The sequence below is a fragment of the Protomyctophum bolini genome (assembly GCF_963924005.1).
Source record: "Protomyctophum bolini genome assembly, chromosome: 19".
NCBI lineage: Eukaryota > Metazoa > Chordata > Actinopteri > Myctophiformes > Myctophidae > Protomyctophum > Protomyctophum bolini.
In genome coordinates this window covers 27437811-27461224 of record NC_137880.1, presented here as the reverse complement: position 1 = coordinate 27461224, position 23414 = coordinate 27437811, and the positions used below count along the sequence as shown (strand labels likewise).

General features: G+C 41.5%; 1 protein-coding gene across 5 annotated transcripts in view; it reads left to right on the top strand.

Annotated features, from left to right (window-relative positions):
• Positions 1-21355, top strand: part of LOC308333725 (rho-associated protein kinase 2-like) — a 42630-nt gene extending 21275 nt beyond the window's left edge. Inside the window, exons 12-35 of one of the 5 annotated variants that reach the window (XM_080790190.1) lie at positions 510-558; positions 920-1055; positions 1791-1882; positions 2324-2570; positions 4225-4331; positions 5107-5266; positions 6298-6458; positions 7381-7565; positions 8428-8497; positions 8912-9015; positions 10166-10352; positions 11185-11278; positions 11833-11927; positions 13344-13535; positions 14050-14215; positions 14539-14775; positions 16546-16613; positions 16700-16788; positions 17045-17123; positions 17281-17554; positions 17815-18106; positions 19448-19541; positions 19845-19938; positions 20310-21355. In XM_080790190.1, the coding sequence (XP_080646316.1) occupies positions 510-558; positions 920-1055; positions 1791-1882; positions 2324-2570; positions 4225-4331; positions 5107-5266; positions 6298-6458; positions 7381-7565; positions 8428-8497; positions 8912-9015; positions 10166-10352; positions 11185-11278; positions 11833-11927; positions 13344-13535; positions 14050-14215; positions 14539-14775; positions 16546-16613; positions 16700-16788; positions 17045-17123; positions 17281-17554; positions 17815-18106; positions 19448-19481 (3118 nt within the window). In that variant the 3' untranslated portion in view covers positions 19482-19541; positions 19845-19938; positions 20310-21355. The remainder of the gene's footprint in view (positions 1-509; positions 559-919; positions 1056-1790; positions 1883-2323; positions 2571-4224; positions 4332-5106; positions 5267-6297; positions 6459-7380; positions 7566-8427; positions 8498-8911; positions 9016-10165; positions 10353-11184; positions 11279-11832; positions 11928-13343; positions 13536-14049; positions 14216-14538; positions 14776-16545; positions 16614-16699; positions 16789-17044; positions 17124-17280; positions 17555-17814; positions 18107-19447; positions 19542-19844; positions 19939-20309) is intronic. The other 4 variants (XM_080790188.1, XM_080790189.1, XM_080790192.1 and 1 more) reach the window with 4 other exon arrangements.
• The last annotated feature ends 2059 nt before the right edge of the window (positions 21356-23414 follow it).

Sequence of the window (23414 nt, the reverse complement as noted above, 5' to 3'; positions counted from 1 at the left end):
CTGTCAATACCACTTCTGAGACACAAGCTTGAATAGTCTTTAAAAAAGTATAAGGGCACGGTCACTCTCTGTCTACAGTATACTTTTACTCTATGAGGGTGCATTCTGCCAATGTATTCCAATGGGAATGGAGTGTTTTTTTCCCCTTTTTTCCATTTGTTTTTAGGGACTCTAAACCGCCTCATGAAGGGCAACAGTCTAAGCATGCTCTTGGTCTGGGCTTTACATGATATATACCGGTATTCATTTTACTTTGTACTTTTTTACATATTCCATAACAGAAAATAAAAGGAGCAGGAAGAAGATAAATCTTATTGATACCTGCCCCTATCTATCCATTGAAATGCATTGGCAGAATCCGTCCCTCATGGGTCAAATAAAAGTTCAGTATGACCGTGCCCTTAGTATGTTTTGATATATAATTGAATCAAAACTGAATTGAATATAATCACATCAAATTGTATAATCACGTGAATGTCTCTGGTTTTGTCTTTGCTCTTTGTCAACAGAAATTCCACCAGCCGTTTAGAGAAGTTGGTAGAAGAATTAGAAGATGAGGTACAGTAAAGGATTGGATGAACGGACCGATGGATCGATATTAATGAACGATTCCTTAGGCCCTACATTAAGTTGTATTTATCCTACAGTCACCAGGGCTGGTGCAGGATACTGTAGACGGAAAGTTCTTAATTTAGCTTTTGTTAATTGTTCTTAAGTTGGACTTAACCACTTATGTCTAATTTATAATTTGTTGTACGATGCTGTTGTGTAGTGAAAATAGCCGATGCAACAACCTGTATAAAGCCTGTAAATCTTCTAATAATTTTCTTTTTTGAAAATGTTTTAAAACTTTGCTCCTAATGAGATGCCCAGAATAGTGATGCCAGGTTGTTCATTTGAGCTGTCTCTGTGTGCCCAGATGAGCAGCAGGCAGCGTGTGGAGTCTTCTCTGAGACAGATGGAGAGAGAAAGAGCTCTGTTGCAGCACCAGAATGCAGAGAACCTGCGAAAGGTGGAGATTGAGACGGACAGGAAACGCACTCTGGAGAATGAATGTGAGGAACTCATAATTTTGCGGTCTCCTTTGTTCCAATGACTTGACGTAACGTAACTTAAATAAAATCCTGTAACAATTTATCCTTATGGGTGAACATATGAGTTAATGAAGCTAGCTTCCATATTCTAGGGAACATTCAGCAAAAATAAATGATTTACAAGCTCACAACGCGCCACAGTGCTTGTGAGGTTGTAGATCTGGTATTTCTGGCAAATATATTTAGTGTAGAGGGGCCCTAGTATAGACCCCTGGGGGTCTCCTACTTATTTTCACCTTAGAGTATGAATAGAGACGGCACCGGATTTCTCCTCCCATCCACTTGCATTAAGTTGCTCTAAAGTGCATGAGGCTATTTCACTCCTCCTTCTGAGTAGGAACAGAGTGCATTCTGGGATGGATTGGACCCAAACACATGAACGCGGTGACGTTGACTATCATTGCACACGTTCACGTGCGTTCACGTATGAAACAGCGTTCACGTGTCATCATGAACGTGCGCAATGATAGTCAACGGACCAGCGCGTTCATGTGTTTGGGTTCAAACTGCAATACCAAATCCGGCCACTATGTCCATTCCGCCTCAGGGTTTCCTCCGGGTGCCGTCTCTATTCATATATACTCTAAGATTTTCACCCCATGAAGGAAAATGGAGTATTCGGCCACGCACCAAAATACCCGTATGTGTTTCTCAAAGAATAATAAGAAACTAACCGTTGTTCCTGATCATTCCCAGTGAACAACCTAAGGGACCAGCTAGAGGAACTAAAGAGGAGGAACCAGAACTCCCATATATCCAATGAGAGGAACATACACCTGCAGAGACAGGTGAGGAGCACAGCTGTTACCTTGAGTCTACATACTGTATAATATAGTGCATGTGATTTACCTACCATTCCTGTCCATTTGTTTCATAATACAGCAGTAGACAATTGAAAACTGAGAAACATGATTTGGAAGATTTGCTTAAAATTAAAAATACTACATTTCTACGGTATAGTGTTTTGGTCGTTTAAAGACCATTAAATATTTGATAGGTAAAAAAAAACAATACTGGCTGGTAAATTGAACGGGGTGCCTGCCTGTGTAGTACTATATGTAGTACACATGGTATATAAATTCCATGTGGATCTCACATGGGAATGGCGTGGCTGTGTGGATCTTGGATTTGGTTGTCGGCCTAGCATACACACACACTTTGTGCTACATCATGTGATTGAACAGTCATGTAATTTCATAAGCAAGAAATGCTGTTTTGCTCATCTCTAGCTGGAGGAGGCGAGCGCTCTGCTTCAGGCTGAGCAGGAAGGTGCAGGGCGACTCAGGAAGAGCCAGTCGGAGGCTCAGAGGCAGGCTCAGGGCCTGGAGGTCAGCCTCAGGGAACTGCAGGACAAATGCAGTCAACTGGAAAGTGCCAAGATGGAGCTGGAGAAGCAGCTTATGGGCCTGCAGGCAGAGCTGGAGTCTGAGAGACATGACCGTAGCCTGGGGACAGAGACCATCACTGACCTGCAGGGTGAGACATCGCAGACCGTTAACACTTGGAATAGAGCATCGCAGTCCCGCCCCCTCGAGAGACCCGGAAAATAATTCCCCGTTCATTTTCCTCATAGACTTTTCAAAAAGTATTTATTTAAAGACGTTTACGCCGTGGACAAAGCCAACTGCGACACTCTATAGAGATGGCATCCCAGGTGTCCTTAACAAGGTCGAACCACTCCAAAGAGAGTCGTGATAAGCCTTTTAGATGGGGGGCCTTGAGCCATTGATAAAATACAGCTTGATTTTAATGGTAATGATTCAAGGTTCAAGGTTCTTTATTATTTGTCTCCCGAGGAAGAAATTTGTCTTAGACAAGGGGCCCGCAGGCAAGCGTAGCCCTTATGCCCATGTCGCCGCAGAGCAGCGCCAAAAATACATCTTTCTACTTTCTAGCAACATCAAAGAAAAAGAAAGCAGAAGAGAGAGACAAAGAAGGGGTGGGGTGATAGGGGCAGACGCATAGGAGGGGGGGGGGGGTGGTAAGAAGACATCACATCACATTTCTGTGCAGGCACGTTTCTGGGGGTGGATGGTGGGGGCTTGGTCCTGGGGATTAGTAATGTGTAGTGAGGTCTGTGTGCAGATAAGGACTTGAAAGGGAATGCAAATTCTCAGGTTATTAAGTAAAGAAAAAGTAGCTAGTTGTTAAAATATTCGGTGCATATTAATTCCAGAGGTATGCTCAGCAGAAACCTTACATGACTGAAAGACCTTACCACCATGGTTAAAATTATTTATTTATTTATTTAATGGTATATTATGTTCCATGCAATTATTGCATCCAGTAGACATTGGCTTCCATTCCTTGTTATACTGTAGTTAATTAAACTGTTTTGGACGTGAAAAATAGGACTTAATAGGCCAGCTGTGGCGACGCTGCTGGAGTATACTACTGTACAGTATGTGCAAATGGTCGCAGGGAAAAAAAGGAATTACACAGAAATTGGACCTCAGAGCTGGACCCAGATTTAGATGTAGATTGTTGACTGGGGAAAGAGCTGATCATTGATGGAAACATCTGTTCAAAGGGCTTAGTCTGGCCCTGACTAAAGCCAGAGGTTTATAAAAGCCAAACCTAGACCAGAGCCAGTACCTCTTGTGAGACCCTTTTGTTCAAGAACTTGAGAATACTTGGTCCTTGCAAACTTGCAAAGTAGGCCTTTCACTAAGAGGGGACATAATATATAAAAACAAGGCATTTCCCTAAGAGGGGGCATTATTGTAACAAAAGCGCTGCCTGTTTGCACTGATGATGTCTCTTTTTTTCTTTCTTTCTTTTTTCCCCTCCCTGTCAAATTTGGGTGGAGTTTGTGCTAGGGAAAGTGTGTGTTGTTTTGGCACATTAGAAGGCAACAGTTGTGCAGGGGATGGTGCAATGCCTCACCTAATGTATGATGATCGCCTGCATTTTAAAATGCAACACATTTTCCTATTTCTGCATTTCCAAAAGGTTGCGTCAAGCCAAATCCTTATTAACCTGCAAAATGATAATTAATTCGACCAATTCAAGGCAGAATAACACATCCCAGCCAGCAACATCAAAACCACATGTCCATTACATGCCTTTAAGACTTTTTGTTCTCACTCGCTCTTCCCTGTTCACTCAACCCCGTCTCTCTTGTCTACAGGACGCATCTCAGGTCTGGAAGAGGAGGTGAAGGATGTGAAGACCTCTCTCTCCAAGGCCCAGGCTGAGAAGAAGCAGCTACAAAAGAGACTTACTGACCTTGACCGGGTAACATTGTTTAACGAGATTCAATTCAATATCTGCAGCCACTGCTCCCCTGGAGTTACAAAAGCCATTGTTTAAGCACACATAGAGACTTAATTATCGACTCTCTCCACCCAGGTTTAACATAATTCATGATTCAAATATGCATGGTATCCTGAAGTATGATTCCATATTCTATGTATATGGTACAAGGTTAGCTTGAAAACTAAATTATGAAAATAAATATAAATAATGCAACAAATGTGCTACTAGTTTAGTGTGCCAACATTCCAAGAAGCTAAAGAATATCATTTACATTAACCAGAATTTGGTGTTGTCGATGCCATTGGCAGATACATACAGAGCTATGCACCATCCACCTGTGAGACAGACATAGAGCAAATAGACAACATTAAGTAGCATCCTATAGCAACCAATTCATTGAGAAAAGAAATGTTCCACTAAAGATACTACTAATAACATTCTAATAACCTAGTAGATACTACACTACTCAATTAATATTGAGACAACTCAATTAATATTGAGACAGTCATTCAGATTCCTGCCCAGTTCCACAGACAGACACTCTTTTTTTTAACATTTTAACTTAATGATGATAGATTGACTGTATTATCGACAGTTAAGGAAATTTGCCTTAGTACCACACAATAAGTTCACAATAGCACAAGTGAGATACTAATCATGCCATAGTGCAATCATGTGTAATTGGCCATATTCACATCATGGTTCTTAAATCCCAGACCATCAAGTGAGCGTGTTGGTCCTGTTGCTTCCACAGGAGAAGAGCAACCAGGAGATCGACCTGACCTTCAAGCTGAAGACCCTGCAGCAGAGTCTGGAACAGGAGGAGGCAGAACACAGGGCCACCAAAGCCAAGCTAGCTGATGAAAACAAGATCTACCAGTCCATTGAGGAGGCCAAGTCCGGAGCCTTGAAAGGTGACTATGAGGGAGGGGAAAGAGATGTAAGAAAACTGAACAGCACAGGCCACTGCAATTCTTAAAAAAGCATTTGACACACACTGTAAAGTGTACTGTGTGACAGACTGACAGTACACTACACTGATGTTGATACTTTTTCAGCATAGATCCTTAATTTAAAAAGTATGTTTTAAAAAAAATCATATCCAGTGTTATTATTGTTGTTGCTGTAAGCACAGTCTTGCGGACCTCACCTCTCAGTAAAGACAAATAAACCTTCTTGAATCTTGATTATTCTAGATTAGGCTGGCGGAATGGCAGAGCGGTGCCACACCTCAATGCAATTTCATACTTATTAATTCTAGACTATATTTAGATTAATGTGTGCGAATTGTCAAGTAACTGTGACAATGTACAGTCACAGTCCCAAAAATCAGCTTGATGTTGACGCCCTGTTTCACACTCGCATGAAGTTACACCCATTAATTCCCACGCATTCATTCCCCTGGAGCAGTTTGGGGGTTATATGCCTTTCTCAAGGGCAACTGTATTATTGAGGCAGGGGTGAGTGTTGCTCATTCAACGTGTAATTTTCCGTGCCAGTCTGGGGGATTTAACTGGGAACCTTCTGGCCACAAGCCACTGTTCAGGTTTCGAAATATATATTGGTGTTTTGTCACTTTCCACATATCTTTTGTAGCACTGGTTACATTGTCTACAGTCAAACGATACTGCTACTGATGCGGTACAGTTGCCTTGAGTGATTATCAGATATGTTTGCATGCCAGGCCAGTACCCTTTTTAATGTACCCAACCTGAGCCTGCCGAGCCATATCGTTTTTTTAAAGTAATCTGTAAATTCTATAAATCAATCCTAAAACTAACTTCCTAAACTATTTGACCTTAATTGCAGTACGTTAGGCAAAAATGTTAAGCAGCAAGAATGCTTTTTGTATTGTCAGATCAAACCCTAGTATCCAGGACAATTGAGCTAATCTGTATCATTAGTCGCCTCATGTTTCTGTTTCTTTATCTTGTGCGTGTTCCAGAGGTGGAGCGCAGCCTTCAGGAGGAGCGTAACTCCAAGCTGCAGGTGGAGAGTGAGCTGCTGCAGCTACAGAAAGACCACTCCTTGCTGGACTGTGACTACAAGCAGTCCCAGGAAAAGCTGGATAAGCTGAAGGAAAACAAGGACATGCTCTCTGATGAGGTGTGTGCGTGACATTTTGCATTGAGCCTTCTCCCGTGCTCTTGGTTAAGGGACTTTCTTGCCCTGAATCTAAATATCTCTCGGGCAACATTTACTCAGAGGCTGTGTACTGTTTCTTAGGTTTGTTTTTCTTGACCACAAACAGGGTGCAGTACTTAGTTCAGACTAGTCATTGGTCCAACAAACGACAACCTACCTCAAACCCTAACCTAACCATAACCGCAAGCACGGGAGCAGCACATGTTCGAGCGGTTCCCGCATGCCGGACTAATGCTCCGTCGGTATTACGTGCGGATGATGAGCGGATCCCCCACAAACATTAAGAATGTAATTTAGATGGCATGTTATTTAGAGAGGTGGTTTAGAGATGGTTTGCCTGGTGTCCTAGATTCTTGAACCACTACTGTTCTCGCTGCATTCAGTGTATGTGATTATGTACCTTGCTTATTGTAAGCCATTCTTAAGCTTCTGCTTAATATCTAAATTGTAATTGAAATTGTACTTCCCCCAACAAGCTCCATCAATGAAATGGTTAGGTTTATGTTAGAGATGGATATAGTTGGGGCTTGAGCCTTAGTTGGGACAGCCTATTTTAGGTGTGCAGGTACTGTACTCCTAAACGTGTACAGTCGACGATTAGGACGATTAGGAGAGATTTGTTGAGATATTATGATGTACTACAGATCGGATGCATGGTGTTCTTCCTTAAAAACACAAATGCGAAGAGCTTTTTGTGGAAGAGATGGAGCTCTCGGGGAACCCCAGTCAACTAAGTACATTGGATGATCACAATCCATGACAGACTTGCCAAAAATAGCCAATCTAGCTCACAATGTGATCCACCGATGTGGTATTAACATTATATGTTACATTACCATTTTTTAACTATATTTTTTTCTGGGTTTGTGTGCATCCGTTCCAGGTGACAAACCTGAGCTTGCGTCTGGAGCAGGAGATTCAGAAGCGAAGTCTGAGTCAGAACGACCTGAAGACGCAGATGCAGCAGGTGTCAGTTATGCGTTCTTCTGAGAAACAGCTGAAACAGGAACTCAACCAGCAGCAGACCCTGAAGCAGACCCTGGAGAAACAGACCCACGACCTACGCAGGTCATGCACGCATACACACACACACACACACACACACACACACACACACACACACACACACACACACACTTACTTGAGCTCACATGCACAGACATCCACACAGAACCTGAGTCACAGTATTTCATTATTGTCTCCACCAGGCCTAAGGCATGGGGGGAGAGTATGTTTTGTTTAGTTCTAATTCTAACCTGCATGAAATACTAGTCCAGATACAAGCAAGTGGGATTGTTCTGCATCATGCCCTTCAGGTAGGCTACTTTTATTAAAGGGAGGTTAATCCCTAGGCTGGTTTGTAGTTTGTTATCCAGTTCAGGTTAAAAACTATAGCAGAGTAAAGTCATGGCGGGCTGCATAAGACTGACCGTATAAACAACACAGCCTGCACTGCCCTGCAGCTAATCAAATGTATATTGGTGTTACATTTAGGTGCATGTCCAGACTGAACCATGGTTGTGCCACTGTCTGCAAGCATAGAGAGTAGTCAACGTTGTCAATGTAAACAGACACACTCTAGAATCACTTCCATTATAAATATGATGATTCGTTTTTAACATAAACTGGAAAACAAACTACAAATAAAGAAAGAAAAGGGTTTCATGCCCTTTAAATTGGATTGGGTAGTAATCCTGAAGGACATTTTTGAATGAGTGAGTGCTGTTGACTGTAAAATACCTTTCTTGACCGTGCACCTGTCAAGAAATGACTAGAGGAAGTAGTGCTTGGTTACATTTACACTTTCTCTGAGCCAAATTAACAGTAACTCAGTATTTTGCAGGTTAGTGCTCGTTGCCTTGCCCTGTTTGACAAAAACAGGACTACAGAGAGTTATACATTACTTGACAGTTGTTTTGTCCTATCACAGAGAGAGACTGGAGGCTGAGGGACACTTGAAGGAACTAAAGGACCAACTGGAGGCAGAGCAATATTTCACGGTAACTTGCGTTTATCTTATTTTCGGCTCTCTGCTGCTGTCCCCTTGGCTTACAGTATGTGTCTTACTGTATAGGCCGTCCAGGTTGATATCTTGGACACCAGCCTTGCGTTACAATATTAAATCCCCAGTGCAATCTTATGCCCTCTCTCTCTGCCCATGGAAGTTGCCTTGGAATAAATGTATTATATTTGATATATTTGGTTTTGCAAGTATAAAGTATCAAGCAAATATCGGCTGGCACTGCGCACTCGCTATTTAATGAAGCCAGAACTCTGAATAAAAACAAATGCTTCAGATTTGACAAAGTTCTATATAATCTATGTGGTTTCTTCTATTTACCTGGGCTATGCTGTGCCATAAACTTTCAGTAAAAGCCATTACCCAAATGTATGCTGACTGTTTTTTTCCCTAGACCCTGTACAAGACACAGATTCGGGAGCTGAAGGAGGAGTGTGATGAGAAGAATAAACTCTACAAAGATGCACTGCAAAGACTGGAGGAATACCAGGAGGAAAGGTAATGCATTAACATTTTGCTCTGACCAATAGCCGTCACCATTGCTGGTCTAGAAGCAACTTCTAACGAGGTGTGTTTCCTATCCAGATTGGGTTGGTCAATGCAGTCTGAACAAGGAATGTGATTAAAAAATGATTAGCAAAAGAACAGTTTCCATGTGATTTTGTGCTGTTTAGACTATTCCAGATAGGCCAAACATCTGATTTGGGTACACTTTGAAATGGGAAAGAACTCTTGCTTACAGTGAAATAATTTGACATGCATGATTAACATTGTGAATTTATGCTGTATTTTAAGCAAAACAAATAGTTAAAGTATGTAAGTATGTAAATGACAAGAATATTGTTGAAATGGCATGCAAATACCTGAATAATTTTCAAATGCAATTCTTGAGTAAAGATCTTCACAAAGATGTTGAGATTTTTACACTGATATCATATTTTCTGGATCAACCTAATTAATTCCCCTTTCTGATGTTACTCTGGCCCTATGCAGAATAACTGACATATTGGCATGGAAAGCAAAGAATTATGAGATACATGGCAACTGGTTAGTTACGCTGCCACAGAAACAAAAGGAGCAGTGAAGGAATCATCATCTATTCTATAACATTACTAAAATATTCTCATCGGTTTGACCTTTAAGAATTAACCAAGATAATCTTGATTAGCGTTTTTTTTAGCCTACTGTAACCAGCTTAAGAGGATTTTAAGTGGATTGGTACGGTAAGAGTTTAAATGGATACGCAGCTTTCCCAGATGATATGACCCATGGCATGGACACCATTCATTTAACTACACACTGCTAACACACTTGCTCTCCCTTCCTTCCCTTGGAGAGAATTATGATAGGATATGGTCCTGCAAATAAGACCCCCACGTTTTTTTTTTTATCCCATTCTAATAAAGATCCAGGTCTCATAGTAACAGACCCCCAAGTATTTAGCCCATACTTATGGACCCCAGGTTTTTCAAGAGAAAATACTAACACAGACCCCAAGGTTGTTATCCCATACTAAAAGAAACCCCCCAGGATTTATCCCATACTAACAGACCCCCAGGTTTTTATCCCACATCCCCCCAGTAATAACTGAGAGCCCCAGGTTCCTGCTATCCCATACTAACGGTGTTGATGTTCCCTCCTCACACAGGGACTCCCTGGCCAGTCAGCTGGAGGTCAGCCTGACCAAGGCCGACTCTGAGCAGCTGGCTCGCTCCATCGCTGAGGAGCAGTACTCCGACCTGGAGAAGGAGAAGATCATGAAGGAGCTGGAGATCAAAGACATGATGGCCCGACACAGGCAGGACCTCGGTGACAAAGAGGCCACCATTAGCTCAGTGAGTCTGGGAGGTAGAAGGGAGGACGTTTGGGAGCAGCTAGAATATCTATCTATCTATAAATGCACCATGTCTCTGTGTGTGTGTCTGTACGTCTGTAATCGGTTTGGCGGTGGCTCAGGGGTAGAGTGGCTGGATGGTAACCGTAAGGTTGCCAGTTCGAACCTGGGCTCCCCCAGAGTTAGTGTCGAAGTGTCCTTGAGCAAGACACTGAACCCCTAATTGCTTCTGATGTGCTAGTTGGTGCCTTGCATGGTTTCCGCTGCCATTGGTGTATGAATGTGTGGGTGAATGTAATGCACAATCTCTGTAAAGCGCCTTGGATAAAGGCGCTATATAAATGCACCATTTACCATTTAATCCACTTAACTCGAGAACCGTTCGCCCCACCGACTTTACTGGGCCCTAACTGGGCTGGCCTGAGGCCCCGCCTGGCCTTACTAATTAGCACACATTTGTCGCCCTACCCGGCTTGAAAACGTAATTTTTTTTTTTATATGGGCATTGCCATACCTGTAGTTTCAGCACAACCCTGAGCGTGACCTCGCACTTTCTTGCCCTCAGGGTGTCTTAATGGTGTGCATTTCTTCACATGAACACACATATTTTGCTATGCAAGATTCCTATGTCCAATTAATTTGGAGGCTCTACTATCATTAGTATGTGATTGATACTTCAAATTCATGTTGAATATTCCCCAACATTGACACGTACAATACAGAACAGAATACGTCGTGATTCTGTGAAGAAACCAGATTTGACGGTCTTTTACACTATATCAAGTCATTCTCTGGATGAGGAAACTAACTTGTGTCCCTGCTGCCCCTTATAGCTGGAGGAGTCCAACCGCACTCTGACAGTGGATGTGGCCAACCTGGCCAACGAGAAAGAAGAACTAAACAACCATCTGAAGGAAATGCAGCAATGTAAGTGTCGTAGTTCCACTGTACTGAGACCGATCCCAGAAATATGTAGAGTGCAGTTTATTAATGTGGCGCTCCCTACAGTCGCAAGTCGCGATGTGGCTCAGGGTTCAACGCCATGGTGAAAATGGACCAAGACACAATTAACCACATACAAATGTATTTTCAACTATTAGCTAACAGAATCTGACTTACAAAAATATTTGACTTTGTAGCTATTAATGTTTCTGTTTTTAGTTATTTTAACATGCTGTATGTTCTTCCGATATTCAATGTGGCTAATGTAATTGAGATGTGGGATTGTGACGAAATCTTAGCTCATATATTCTGATCCCCTGCTTGTGACTTTGATGTTCTGTGACTTTTTAAACTATTAGCAGGAAGTGCTTTTTAGCCTTCTGGCCAGAGACTAATCAAATGATTCCAGAGCGCAACCCTTTGACCATATCTAACAAAATATCGGACTGTATGTCATGTCATAGTCGTGAAAAGGTCAAAATGTGGGGGAGCCCGGTATGGATGTGTATGTGATTGACATTCTTCTCCTGTTTATGCAGATCGCCAGAAAGCCAAGGAGGATGAGAAGGTTCAGCAGTCAATGAAGCTCTCCTTTGAGAAGCAGCTGCAGAATGAGAGGACTCTAAAGATTCAGGTGTGTGGTTTCTACTTTATACTGTATGTGATGGTTTGTGACAGTATGGATGCACAGTAAAGTAACTTGAGTGTACAAATTTAACCAAATAGAGCAGTGGTTCCCAAACTTTTTCATGTCGAGGACCCCCAAATTAACACTCATTAGCCTGCGGACCCCCATTTGAAAAGATATGCCAGGGATCCCCCCATAAGAGAAGATTTTTACGGCTCTAGCAGAGATTCTAAACCCGTTTAATTTCAAGGACCCCCAGTTTGGTTTCACTTGTACACTCCCAGAGTTACAGATCCATAAGGGTCCATTTGGCTCTATCATCTAGGGCAAGTCATTGTCATTATACGCAGAATTTATGGAATATATACTGTATTATATATATATATATACAAGCTGTGAGCTTCACCGCATGACACCACACTTCCGTGCACGACACGCCATTGTATGACAAACTATATAATACTATCATCAGAGAACCGGAGTTATAAAAATAACTTGGGGCTTAAGGAGTTAAACGAACATACCAGTGGTCTGGCATGTTTAGCCCATTAACTACGACTCACTGTATACTTGACTTTACTGCCGGCCATATTTCAAAGTCATTTTTCTTATTTTAGAGGAAGCCACTGGTTTCAGTTTATTTCAGTGCAGTATAAAATCTACTTGCAATGACTTGAACATTGCTTGAAATACAGTAGGTAATTACATTTTACTGTGCTGTTTCTGTCGGGTCATATTCATGTTGCTTTTTAATTCATTTTGAAGTGCGAATTGATTTGGAATGTCTAGGGCTAGGTGAAAATAGTCTTGAGAGAAAATTCTAATGTTCATAACAATATTAACCGGGCAGTGAGGTTTAACAAACACTCAATCAATTATTCAGGTACATTTGACAATTTTATAATGACTTTAGAGAAAATGTAAACATAAGCATCCATACTGACAGCGTTATCTTTTTAAGAAGTATGGTACTCATGTCACTGCAGTCACATGATGCATGTCCTATAATTGTTTATATTATTATTATTGTTATTGTTATTATTGTGTGACAGTGATATGGCTAGGTTGATGTTCAAAATCATGTTGAACACTGAACAAATTCCTTTGGTCAAGTCATTAACCCATTCAAATAGGCGTCCCTAATTTCAGTGTGATATTACAGAAAAGGTTTTAAAAAAGAAGTAAAAAGATCCTCAAATATTCTAAACTGTATTTGCGAAATTAGCAGATCTACATGTTTCCGTGAGATGTCGGATTGGCTTGAGCTTGTAGACGAGCTATTCTCGCTAACCATTCTAATCACCTAATAGTTGTTGAAGGAATTGATTGCAGGCGCATGGCATGTGTATTCCTGTTCTCTGAAAGTATTCCTAACGTACGGAAGCATCTCTGGTAAAGCTCCTCTGTTCCCGCTGCTCTCAGGCCATCAACAAGCTGGCGGAGGTCATGAACCGGAGGGACTCTGTGAGCGGCGGTCACCGCGGCAACGACACGACAGAGGTGCGCAGGAAGGAGAAACAGAACAGGAAGCTGCAGCTGGAGCTGAGGTCGGAGAAGGAGAAGCTCAACAGCACCATCTTCAAGTACCAGAGAGAGCTCAATGAGATGCAGGCGGTCAGTTGTCCTCCATTGTTAACACACAAAGAATATTTAGGTGCAAGGATCCAATGATTCTTCATTGGATCCTTCATCACGGTTAATTGGTTATTAAGGGTGGATGTAAAAACTGAATATACTACAGGTATATACAGCAACGTGGTTGCTATTTTCCTGTGGGAAGGAGGTGGAGGGAGAGCCAGCCCAGTCCATCAGGGGCAAAATGTCGGCCATGTGACTATTCTCAATATGTACACAGTATCTATTCTGGTGAGGGAGGGATATTTAGAATCCTGCTGTGGAGACAATGGAGACGTTTGTGCAATAGGGAGTTGAATGTACTATAATATAGTACATTCAGATTTTAGCACATATTATGTGCTAAAATGTTGCACAATGACTATTGACTCTTCTTAAATATTGAAATTGAAAATTGTGGGGGAAAAATCCCTCTGTTTGTATATCTTCCATTATAAATACAAGCTACAAACTACACGTCTGATGATCGTCTGTGTGTCTGTCTGATATTCAGCTCATAGCAGACGAGACCCAGACCCGCACTGAGCTTCAGATGGCTTTGGACAGTAAGGACAGTGACATTGAGCAGCTTCGTTGTCAGATCACTTCCCTCAGCATTCATTCCCTAGACTCCACCAGCATCAGCAGTGGAAACGACCTGGATGACGATGGGTACCCAGGTAGACCGATGAACTTGTTTTGTTTTTCCTCCAAATGCTCATTATGGAATGCTTTTGCACCAACGTGCAGTTCTAAATGCAAACGGACACACAAATCTGCACTTCCTGCATTACTCTTTGTTTAGTCTTTTCTCCTGGGCTTTTCCTGTGTTCCATTCTGTCACTTCCTGTTTTCACCAAGTGTCTTTGTCCTTTCAGTTCAATTTCTTTTAGACCATCTCCTCTCGTACCCTTCCTCTTTTTGTTTTCAACTTTACTCTTCTTCTGTTCACGTCATGTCACTCCCATCCCCCTCTCCCATCCCCCTCATGGATGTGGTGCAGTGCACATCACTCAGTCCCACACCTCGGAGTCAATGTCATTCACCTACCAGCGCACTCAGAAATCTGTCCATATCGGCACGCGGCCGTCCCTCCGATCGGCTCACACTCTCTTTGACTCTGACTCTGACTCTGACACGGAGGAGGAGGAGGAAGGAGATGTGCGGGATGGGCGCCCAAGGCAGGGTTGTCGTCCTCTCGCCCTCACCTACGAGCGTCCCCCAGAGCCTGAACATGCAGGTGACACTGCATGGTGGTTCATGTTTATGTTAAACACATTAGTCACAATGACTAATGTATTTGTCTCTGACGGGGTCAATTCACTTTTGTTCCGCTCAGTTTGAAATAGAAATGTTATACGACGGCTCACGTAAAAATGAGAGGGCCTTTATTCCGAACAGTTAGATTTACAAATCAATGGAGCCACTCAAAATGTGCACCCTTGGTTTTGCATCATACATTATTTGAAATAATTTATTTCCCACATGTCTTTTTGTATTCCAAGGCCCTGAGTTTATATTTTGTACATGCCGCCTGCTAGGCCTGGGCAATATATTGTAGACTTAGGAGACTTGATATCGTCTGGGATCCTGGCAATCTTAATACCGTGATATGACATAAGTATAGTCTTTTCCTGGTTTTAAAGGCTGCATTACAGTAAAGTGATGTATTTTTTGGAACATGCCTAACATACAGTCTAGCTGTTCTATTATTTTCCCTTACCCACTTAGTTATTATACTGTAAGCATTATGATGATTATTTACCAACAATTTCATAAATATTTTGTGAACACACCAATAGTCCATAATATATTTGATTTTGTCCATATCACCCAGCCATCTCCCTGTTATTATTATAACATGCACAGCTATAATTTATAGTAGAAGTATTGAGCTCTTGGTGATAATAAGCTGTGCCTACCTACATTTCTGAATGGCAGGTACCAGGGTAACTTATTTATTCGATTTCCCATCTATGCAGTTTGAGCTGGTTGAATTCAGAGTGAATTGACCTCAACTATCTGACAATGTCCCTGCGTAACCCATATTATTTTTGTCTTTACCTGTCTCTCTCTCTCTTACTCTGTCTGTCTGCCTGCCTGCTTACCTGCCTCTCTGTCTCTCTCTGCTGCACTTTAATCTTGTTTTGATATTCAAATACACGCAGCTTCACCTTGCTTGCTTTTAAAAAGGTGTGTTCCACCTCAAGAAATGTGTAACGGGAAAAGTTTCCTCCACATTTTGGACTATTTGACTGTGTGACGTTTGCTGTGTGGATTTACAGTACTCCGAAAATACCATAATTGCGACTGTAGGTCGCAGTTTACTATGAAAACCTCCAGTCCGTCAGTCACACCTCGTGAAACGCTCCATATATGGCCAATACAGAATTCATTCCATATGTTGATCTGACCTCATCAAACTCTGTACACTCAAGACACTGCCCCTGCTGCCACCTGTAGATCTCCATATATGGAGCTGACCTGTTCTGACATTCCATATGTTGATCTGACCTCATCAAACCCTGTACACTCAAAGCTCATCATGAGCTATTCTACATCATGCTCATATATGGAGCATGATGTAGAATAGATCATCACCTACATATGGAGCAGGCCAGCAACTCTACATCTGACCTCATGGACACCAGATTAATAGTTTAACTCCTGCTTCTCAACTGTGCCGTATTAAGAAGCTCTGTTGTTTCAGCGCAACCTCGTCCTCAGGGCTTTTCCTCACCAGACACTTGCCACAAATGTCTAAATTATTAGTTTAATTTACCCCAGAATATCCTATTTCCACGGTTTACATTCCTCATTCAATAAGGAAAGGCATACCACTACCAACAGTTTCAGACAACAAGGTGTACGCTTAGTTTTTTCAAAGGAAACTATTTCCCACAGCGTTCTTAGTGTCTTGTGACGGAAGCTTCTAAAATGCCGGAAGTGTTTGTGCACATGAAAGCGAGTCATCCCTCTCACATCTTCCTGTTTCCTCTCTGTTCAAAAGATACCAGGCTGGAGGGCTGGCTGTCACTTCCTGCGAAGAACACCAAGAGGTTTGGCTGGGACAGAAAGGTAACACTTCATTATCCCTGCTTGACAAACTGTAATCCCCATTATTGTCAACATTATTTATTTTATAACTGTATTATTCCCTCTAGTATGTGGTAGTGAGCAGTAAGAAGATCCTGTTCTATAACAGTGAACTGGACAAAGAGCAGTCCAACCCGTTCATGACACTGGAAATTGAGTGAGTCTGTCAGATTAATGGTATTTAATTAATGGTAAACTTAGTTTTTCCTGTAAGCACAATTTTGACTATCTTGCATCTTGTCAGTGCAGCAAAAGAATCAGAGTTATTCCGTAAAAGGAAAAGAAAAGTTAACAATTTTGCTATATGGTTTACATCTTTGGCTGTATATACTGTAGTCATCATATTATGGTGTAAACACAGTGATTTTAGGTATCAAAGGAGCCTAATTGTCGTATTTCTTTCCCTCGTACAGTAAGTTGTTCCATGTCCGACCCGTCACGCAGACTGATGTGTACCGTGCAGACGCCAAAGAAATCCCAAGAATATTCCAGGTGGCTTACTCTAATCCCATAACTAATCATGTTATATTGGGGGAGCATGCTATTCTCCCGTTCCTGTCTTTGCCAGTCTATCATGATAAATCAGATATTCTGCTTCTCTATTACATTATCTATTTTTAACTACTTACGCCGCTTGTCCTTTTTTCAGGTCCTGTATGCCAATGAAGGAGAAATTAAGCGTGAGCAGGAATCTTTGGCGGAGCCTCTGCCCCTGCCATTTGGTGAACGCCCCTCCTACATCAGCCACAAGGGTCACGAGTTCATCCCTACCCTCTATCACTTCCCCTCCAGCTGTGAGGCCTGCACGCGGCCACTATGGAACGTCTTCAAGCCCCCGCCAGCCCTAGAGTGTCGCCGCTGTCACACCAAGTGCCACAAAGACCACCTGGACCGAAAAGAGGAAGTCATTGCGCCGTGCAAGGGTCAGTGTGTCGTCTGGCGCTCAGTGGTGCCAACTATCTTCTTTTTTTGTTCAGGAGCCGTTTCCGACATTTGTTTCTATGAAAATGTGATTTCCATGTGGGCTCAGTGGCACACACACACAGGATCAAACAAGGCCAGGAATGCCTAAAGCCAGTAGAAATAAATAATAAATAAATCTGATTGAGACTGGCCTAATTACCTAATTAACATATATAATATCTTCCTATTTCATGTACTAATACAAATTTTATTCTTACAGTGAACTATGACATGTCCACCGCCAAAGACCTGCTGCTATTGGCCAGCTCCCAGGAGGACCAGCAGCGCTGGGTTAGCCGTATAAGGAAACGCATCCCGAGGAAGCTCCCAGCGGGGAGCCCGCTGTCTGCAGCACAAGCCCTCGCTCCAGTACCCGCTCCACGTTCGTCTCCTCACCTCTCGCCCCATTCCTCGCCCAGGAGCTCCCCTAGCCTTTCCCCGCATCGTGGGGCCATCAAGATCCAGCCTAGCAGATCATCGCAGCAGCAGCAGCAGCCTGCCGGCAAGACCAGGTGAGTACTTTACTGGGGAGACTATTTACATCAGTGAAATCCTTTAAGTTAGCCCTACTCCTGCTTGAATGTATTACAAAACATTAGGTATTTCCTCCATTTGGCTCCATTTAACACACCATCTCATTCATAAATAAAACCCATGCTCACAATGACTAATGTATTTGCCTCTCACTGTCAGCTTAAAAGATTGCAATTCTGATTATTTAACATTCTTTATGCCTTTCTTTATTTGTTGAGGTGGATGCAATGAAAACGGTTGGAAATATTAGTGTCTCTTAGCTTTCACCATGAGACATCGCTTCTTACCTACATACCTACATTTTAAAGACAGAATAATTGTCCAGCTTTCTCCAAACGTTCCGTTCATTTTGCCATAAGAAAATGATCCTCCCAATGTTGAAATCATTGTTTCAGATTCAAAGCTGTGACTTGGAACAGGCAGGTTGTTTGCCTATTAAACCATCAATATTGGCATAACGCTATAATATTCATGCTTAATCAAACCGATACTGAGTGTATATATAGCACAGCCTAGCCCTAGATTGCTGTAGCTTAATGCTTTGAGCTCTGTTAAATTAACCATAATCGAGATAGGATCCAAAAGGAAGCACGCACATCTCCAGAAATTCTACAGGTGCTGGACAAAAATATACGTACAATGGGGAAGGGTTGTCCGCACACTGTGTCTCTGCTCCCAGGACATTTTTATTTGGTACAACGATTCGACCCTTACGGGCCTTCGTCAGGTACAACCCTTCCTTTTCAAATTAACCTAATCACCTCGCAGCCATTTTGCCATTACTTCATACTTCAACCTCTGAGTATGAAGTAAGGCCAGCCCAGTTCATAGCCTATGGACCATTACGATGTATTTACATCATGTCAATAACTATGATTAAAGAGAAGGCTTCCGTACACACAGTTAGCAATTTGGTCCAATTTGGTGTGATGGTGACAAGGCATAATAGACATTGAAGAAAGGAGGGAGTGGACACCCGCACACTGCCACTTGCTAGGTTAAAGAGCATTTATTTAAATAGCAGAGCAACATTTCGGTCTTGCGACCTTCCTCAGGCTTGAAGCCGCAACGCAAGATCGAAACGTTGCTCTGCTATTTAAATAAAGGTTGTTACGTTAACCTAACAAGTGGCAGTGTGCGGGTGTCCCTCCTTTCTTCAATAACAATATGATAAAAATAAATAGCCAAAGATTCTGGACTTCAACGGAATCGACTAACTGTAGCTTTGTAGTTTACATCACACATGCGTGTTTGATTTAAGGTATTGCAGTATGCGCCCTCATAGCTCGGTCACAATTGAACTGGCTCTCGTCCTTCAGCACTGGCCCAATGCTCCGCATCATCTTCCACTGACCCCTGACCTCCCCGCCTCTGACCCTCTCACCTATCTAATGTCTCTCTTGCTGGGAGACTGTAAGTAGTGGACCAGAGTTTCTCTGTCTGTCTGTCTGTCTGCGCTGTGCTGCTGTGATGTACTCTTAACGTCTAACCACTAACTAACCTTCATGACATCATGTTATATCAATTAGTACTTAGCCATTAGCTTAAACTGGATGGGCACGTGAACATCATGCTTCTGTAATTCCTCCTACTGAACTAGTGGGCATGTGTCGTGCCTGCAGTGGAAAGCAGGTGAAACTAGGAATCCTAGTTTCACCTAGGAATCCAAACTAGGAATCCTAGTTTCACCGCTCTGTGAACCTGATGCTTTTTCAGATTGCTTGCGTTTGGCCTGAAAGACTGGAGTTGGTCAATCGAAGATGACGATGATATTTTCTTCTGAGGAAGTGACAGAGGGGGGGGAGAAAGGGTAACTGCACCACTGCATTTTGTGGAAAGGTTGTGTGTTTGCAGTTAATAGGGCGCCATGTGGCCAGATGCATGTACTGTGTGATTTAAAATCTACAGTAGGCATGCACATCTTGGTTTTGATATATTTTGCACTGTGTGATACAAGGTCACCATTGTGACTGTTGTTCTTAAACAAGCAGATTTTTATAGGCATGTTTTTATTTGTGCACCGTGTGACTTCTGGGTAGGTTGTCGTTTCTTTCCTTACAGCATATTTGTGTGGATTTGCTGTGTGGGCGGGCGTACATTTGAAAGTCTGCCATGGTGTGACAGTGTTGTTTCTATCCTCCAAGAAATTCACATACTTTCATTTTTTTTATGTCTTCACAGTTAACCCTGGCTAGTCAAAGATGTGAATTTTCACACATGTGGATCGTTGACCAGCAGGGTTCTACAGCAATATGGGGTTCGTGCAGGGACATATCTAGCCATCATCATGCCAAGCATGGAAGCACGGAAACCTTTGCAGTCATCCTGGGGATTGTAAATCTCCTTGTGCCTTCAACGCATTTTGGGCGGGAACCCCTTTTGGGGTTTTAAACATTGTTATAATTTAGCTATTGAAAAATAGCAGATCTACAAGCTCATAGCGCGTGCGCTACGAGCTTGTAGGTCTATTTTTGAAAAGTCGTGAAAATGTGCCGCAAATTTGGAATATATATTTATATATAACGTTTTTAACTCAAATCTTTGCTTCTGGGGGGTTCCTGGAACAAAATATTTTCAGATGGGGGTCGGAGGCCAATTACATATGATTTTTGGGGTCCTTGACATGAAATATTGAGCACCACTGATGTAACATGAGGTATTTCAGAAAACCGTCAGAATTTAGAAGAATTCTTTTTTATTTCGACGTCAGGCCTAAATGGGTTAACACAACATAAGCACAGTGATGTTTTATTTTAATTTTTATAGATGTCATGACATCCACCATCAGTAGAATACGTTAACAACGCAACACTACCACAGGTGATTACAAATGGGTTATTTTATAGGCATGACTATTTTTACTAGTATTTTCTCAGATTCATTGTCTGAGTTACAATTTGGATTTTGTAAAATGTTAGGCATGTGTGAATCTTTGTATATATGAGTGATGATGATCAGTGTATTGCAACACAGAGGTTTTCTTACAGTATGTGATAGTTTTATTTTTATGGATTCAAATATAACTGCACATGTACTCCTTGCCTGTAAATGTATGAAAAGACCGAATGGGATCTGTATTAACACTATAAACAGTCTATATACGCTCTTTGTCACCAAGTGTCAGTTGATACAGAACAAACTGATACAAAATAATGTGAACAGGAATGGTGTAATTGTATATTTGTTTTCCTTTTGCCATTCTTGACAAATAAATGTTGCTTCTCTGACATAGAATAATGGATTCATATTTGTCTATATGGGATTAAAGTCATAAATATTTAGATGTGACATTATTTGTGATAATGCATTCTAGCTAACAGCTAGACCTTTTGTTAGCTACACAAATAGGGAGCCTCTAAAATAATCAAATATATTGATAAAGAAGAGCTCGGAAACACAAATCAAGCCATGCTACAACACAATTTTCATACATTTCGAGGACGTCCTACAACGATCTACCATAAGTCCATAAATAATGTATATGAAAAACAGTATAGTCTATAAACCAAATTAAACACTGTTCTAATTTATTTTCCACCTAGGTTAACGCAAGGACTTTACTACACACACACACTGAACACAGGACCATCTAATAGAAGAGTTGCGATATTGAGGGGGAATACAGCCCGGTTACGTGGTTCATGTACTCTCGTGAGCCCATAGACTGCAATGCATTCCGTAAACTTCCGGTTGTCCCTATTTGAAGTCTTCAAATAGGGACAAACCAATAGAAGTCTATGTAGAATGGACTGGCCCCATGAAGTTCCAAATCCACTTCTGCATTTAGACAGACATACATTTAAGATCAGTGTGCAGGACATGGGTATGTCGGTGGGTTTATATGTTGTCAGTCACTCCTGTTTCCGGCTACTACGTCTGTAGCACAGTATGGCCGCTAGCATCCAGGAATTCAACGCTGTCAAGACACAGGTCCGCAGGAGCACTGGAGGACACAAAGATCCAGACATACAAGGTAATACATTTCTTTGTTTTTACCCTTTATGAGCTTCAGCGTGAACATATCCAACATGAATGCATTTGATTGAACTTATAGGCATTCCAGCCATGTCAAATGAAAACTTAAAATTACAAAACCTTATTCCTAGAAATGTACCCAGGAGTTTGTTTGTTTTACCTTGTAAATTAAGCAAGTATTTGTTAAAGTATTTATCACAGTATTTATTAAAGTAAAAACAACCTAGAGAATAATATAATCAAATCATTACTCTTCCCCTGTGTGTGTGTGTGTGTGTGTGTGTGTGTGTGTGTGTGTGTAGAACAAGCCATAATACTAACCCTGCTTGTCAGCTGATGTTAGCAGTGTAGTTACTACCCTTGCTGTAACACAGAAGAACAACATTAGGGTAAGTTTCATTCCAAAGTGGGATATTCAGGGTTAATACCTACAAACTAAAAATCAGTATGGAATGGCAATGAAGTTATTTGATAACTTTGGTATTATTATGTTTTAAGTCAGACTTTAGTTTAGAAAATATGTTGAATAAATCATGTTTTGAAATGTTAATAGTACAATTGCAGAAGTCTTGTGCAGGTACAGTATATACAGTAGTATTTTGGGTTAATAAACAAAACAACATTTTTAACCTTTTATTTAACGAGAAAAAAACACATTGAGACTAATTAAGTCTCTTTTACAAGTGTGAACTGGCCAAGAGAAGAGGCAAAATAAGTAACAATAAATACAAGAAAATAACAGGACAGACATTACATTCATAAACACAGTACTCACTAATGAAGAAGCTCAGAGGAAGAATAGGAGCTCTAATAACGCAACCAATAAAGGCTAAATACTTGCCATACAAGTCTAACATCATACAAGTATTAGGCCTTACTTAGTGAGGAGTAGAGGGACATGCTCCAGGAGAGGGCACTAATGTTGGATGAGTCCTTGGACTGCCACAGAGTCTGCAGGTGGATGAGCTTGCTGCTGGCACTGAATAATGTACATAAGCTCTGATGGGGGCAGGAAAAAAAAGACAATGATGTATGGAATGTATTGCAGCATAAACCTACCTGAACTCTGCTTGCACTACAGTATATATTACACTAGTATGACAATTATTTTAAGCTGTCAAAGTTGATTAGATTTTTTTCTTTCTTACTTATTGACCCCTGATCCATCTTTTTATTTACCATAAAAGTGTAGTTGTTTAATGCAGCGGACCATTCGTTCCGGGGATTAATGGGATTTTAATGGGTGTTGTTTTTCCCCATGTGGGCTGTGTTACATTATCTGTTTGGTATCCTGTTTCAGTGATTTGAGCT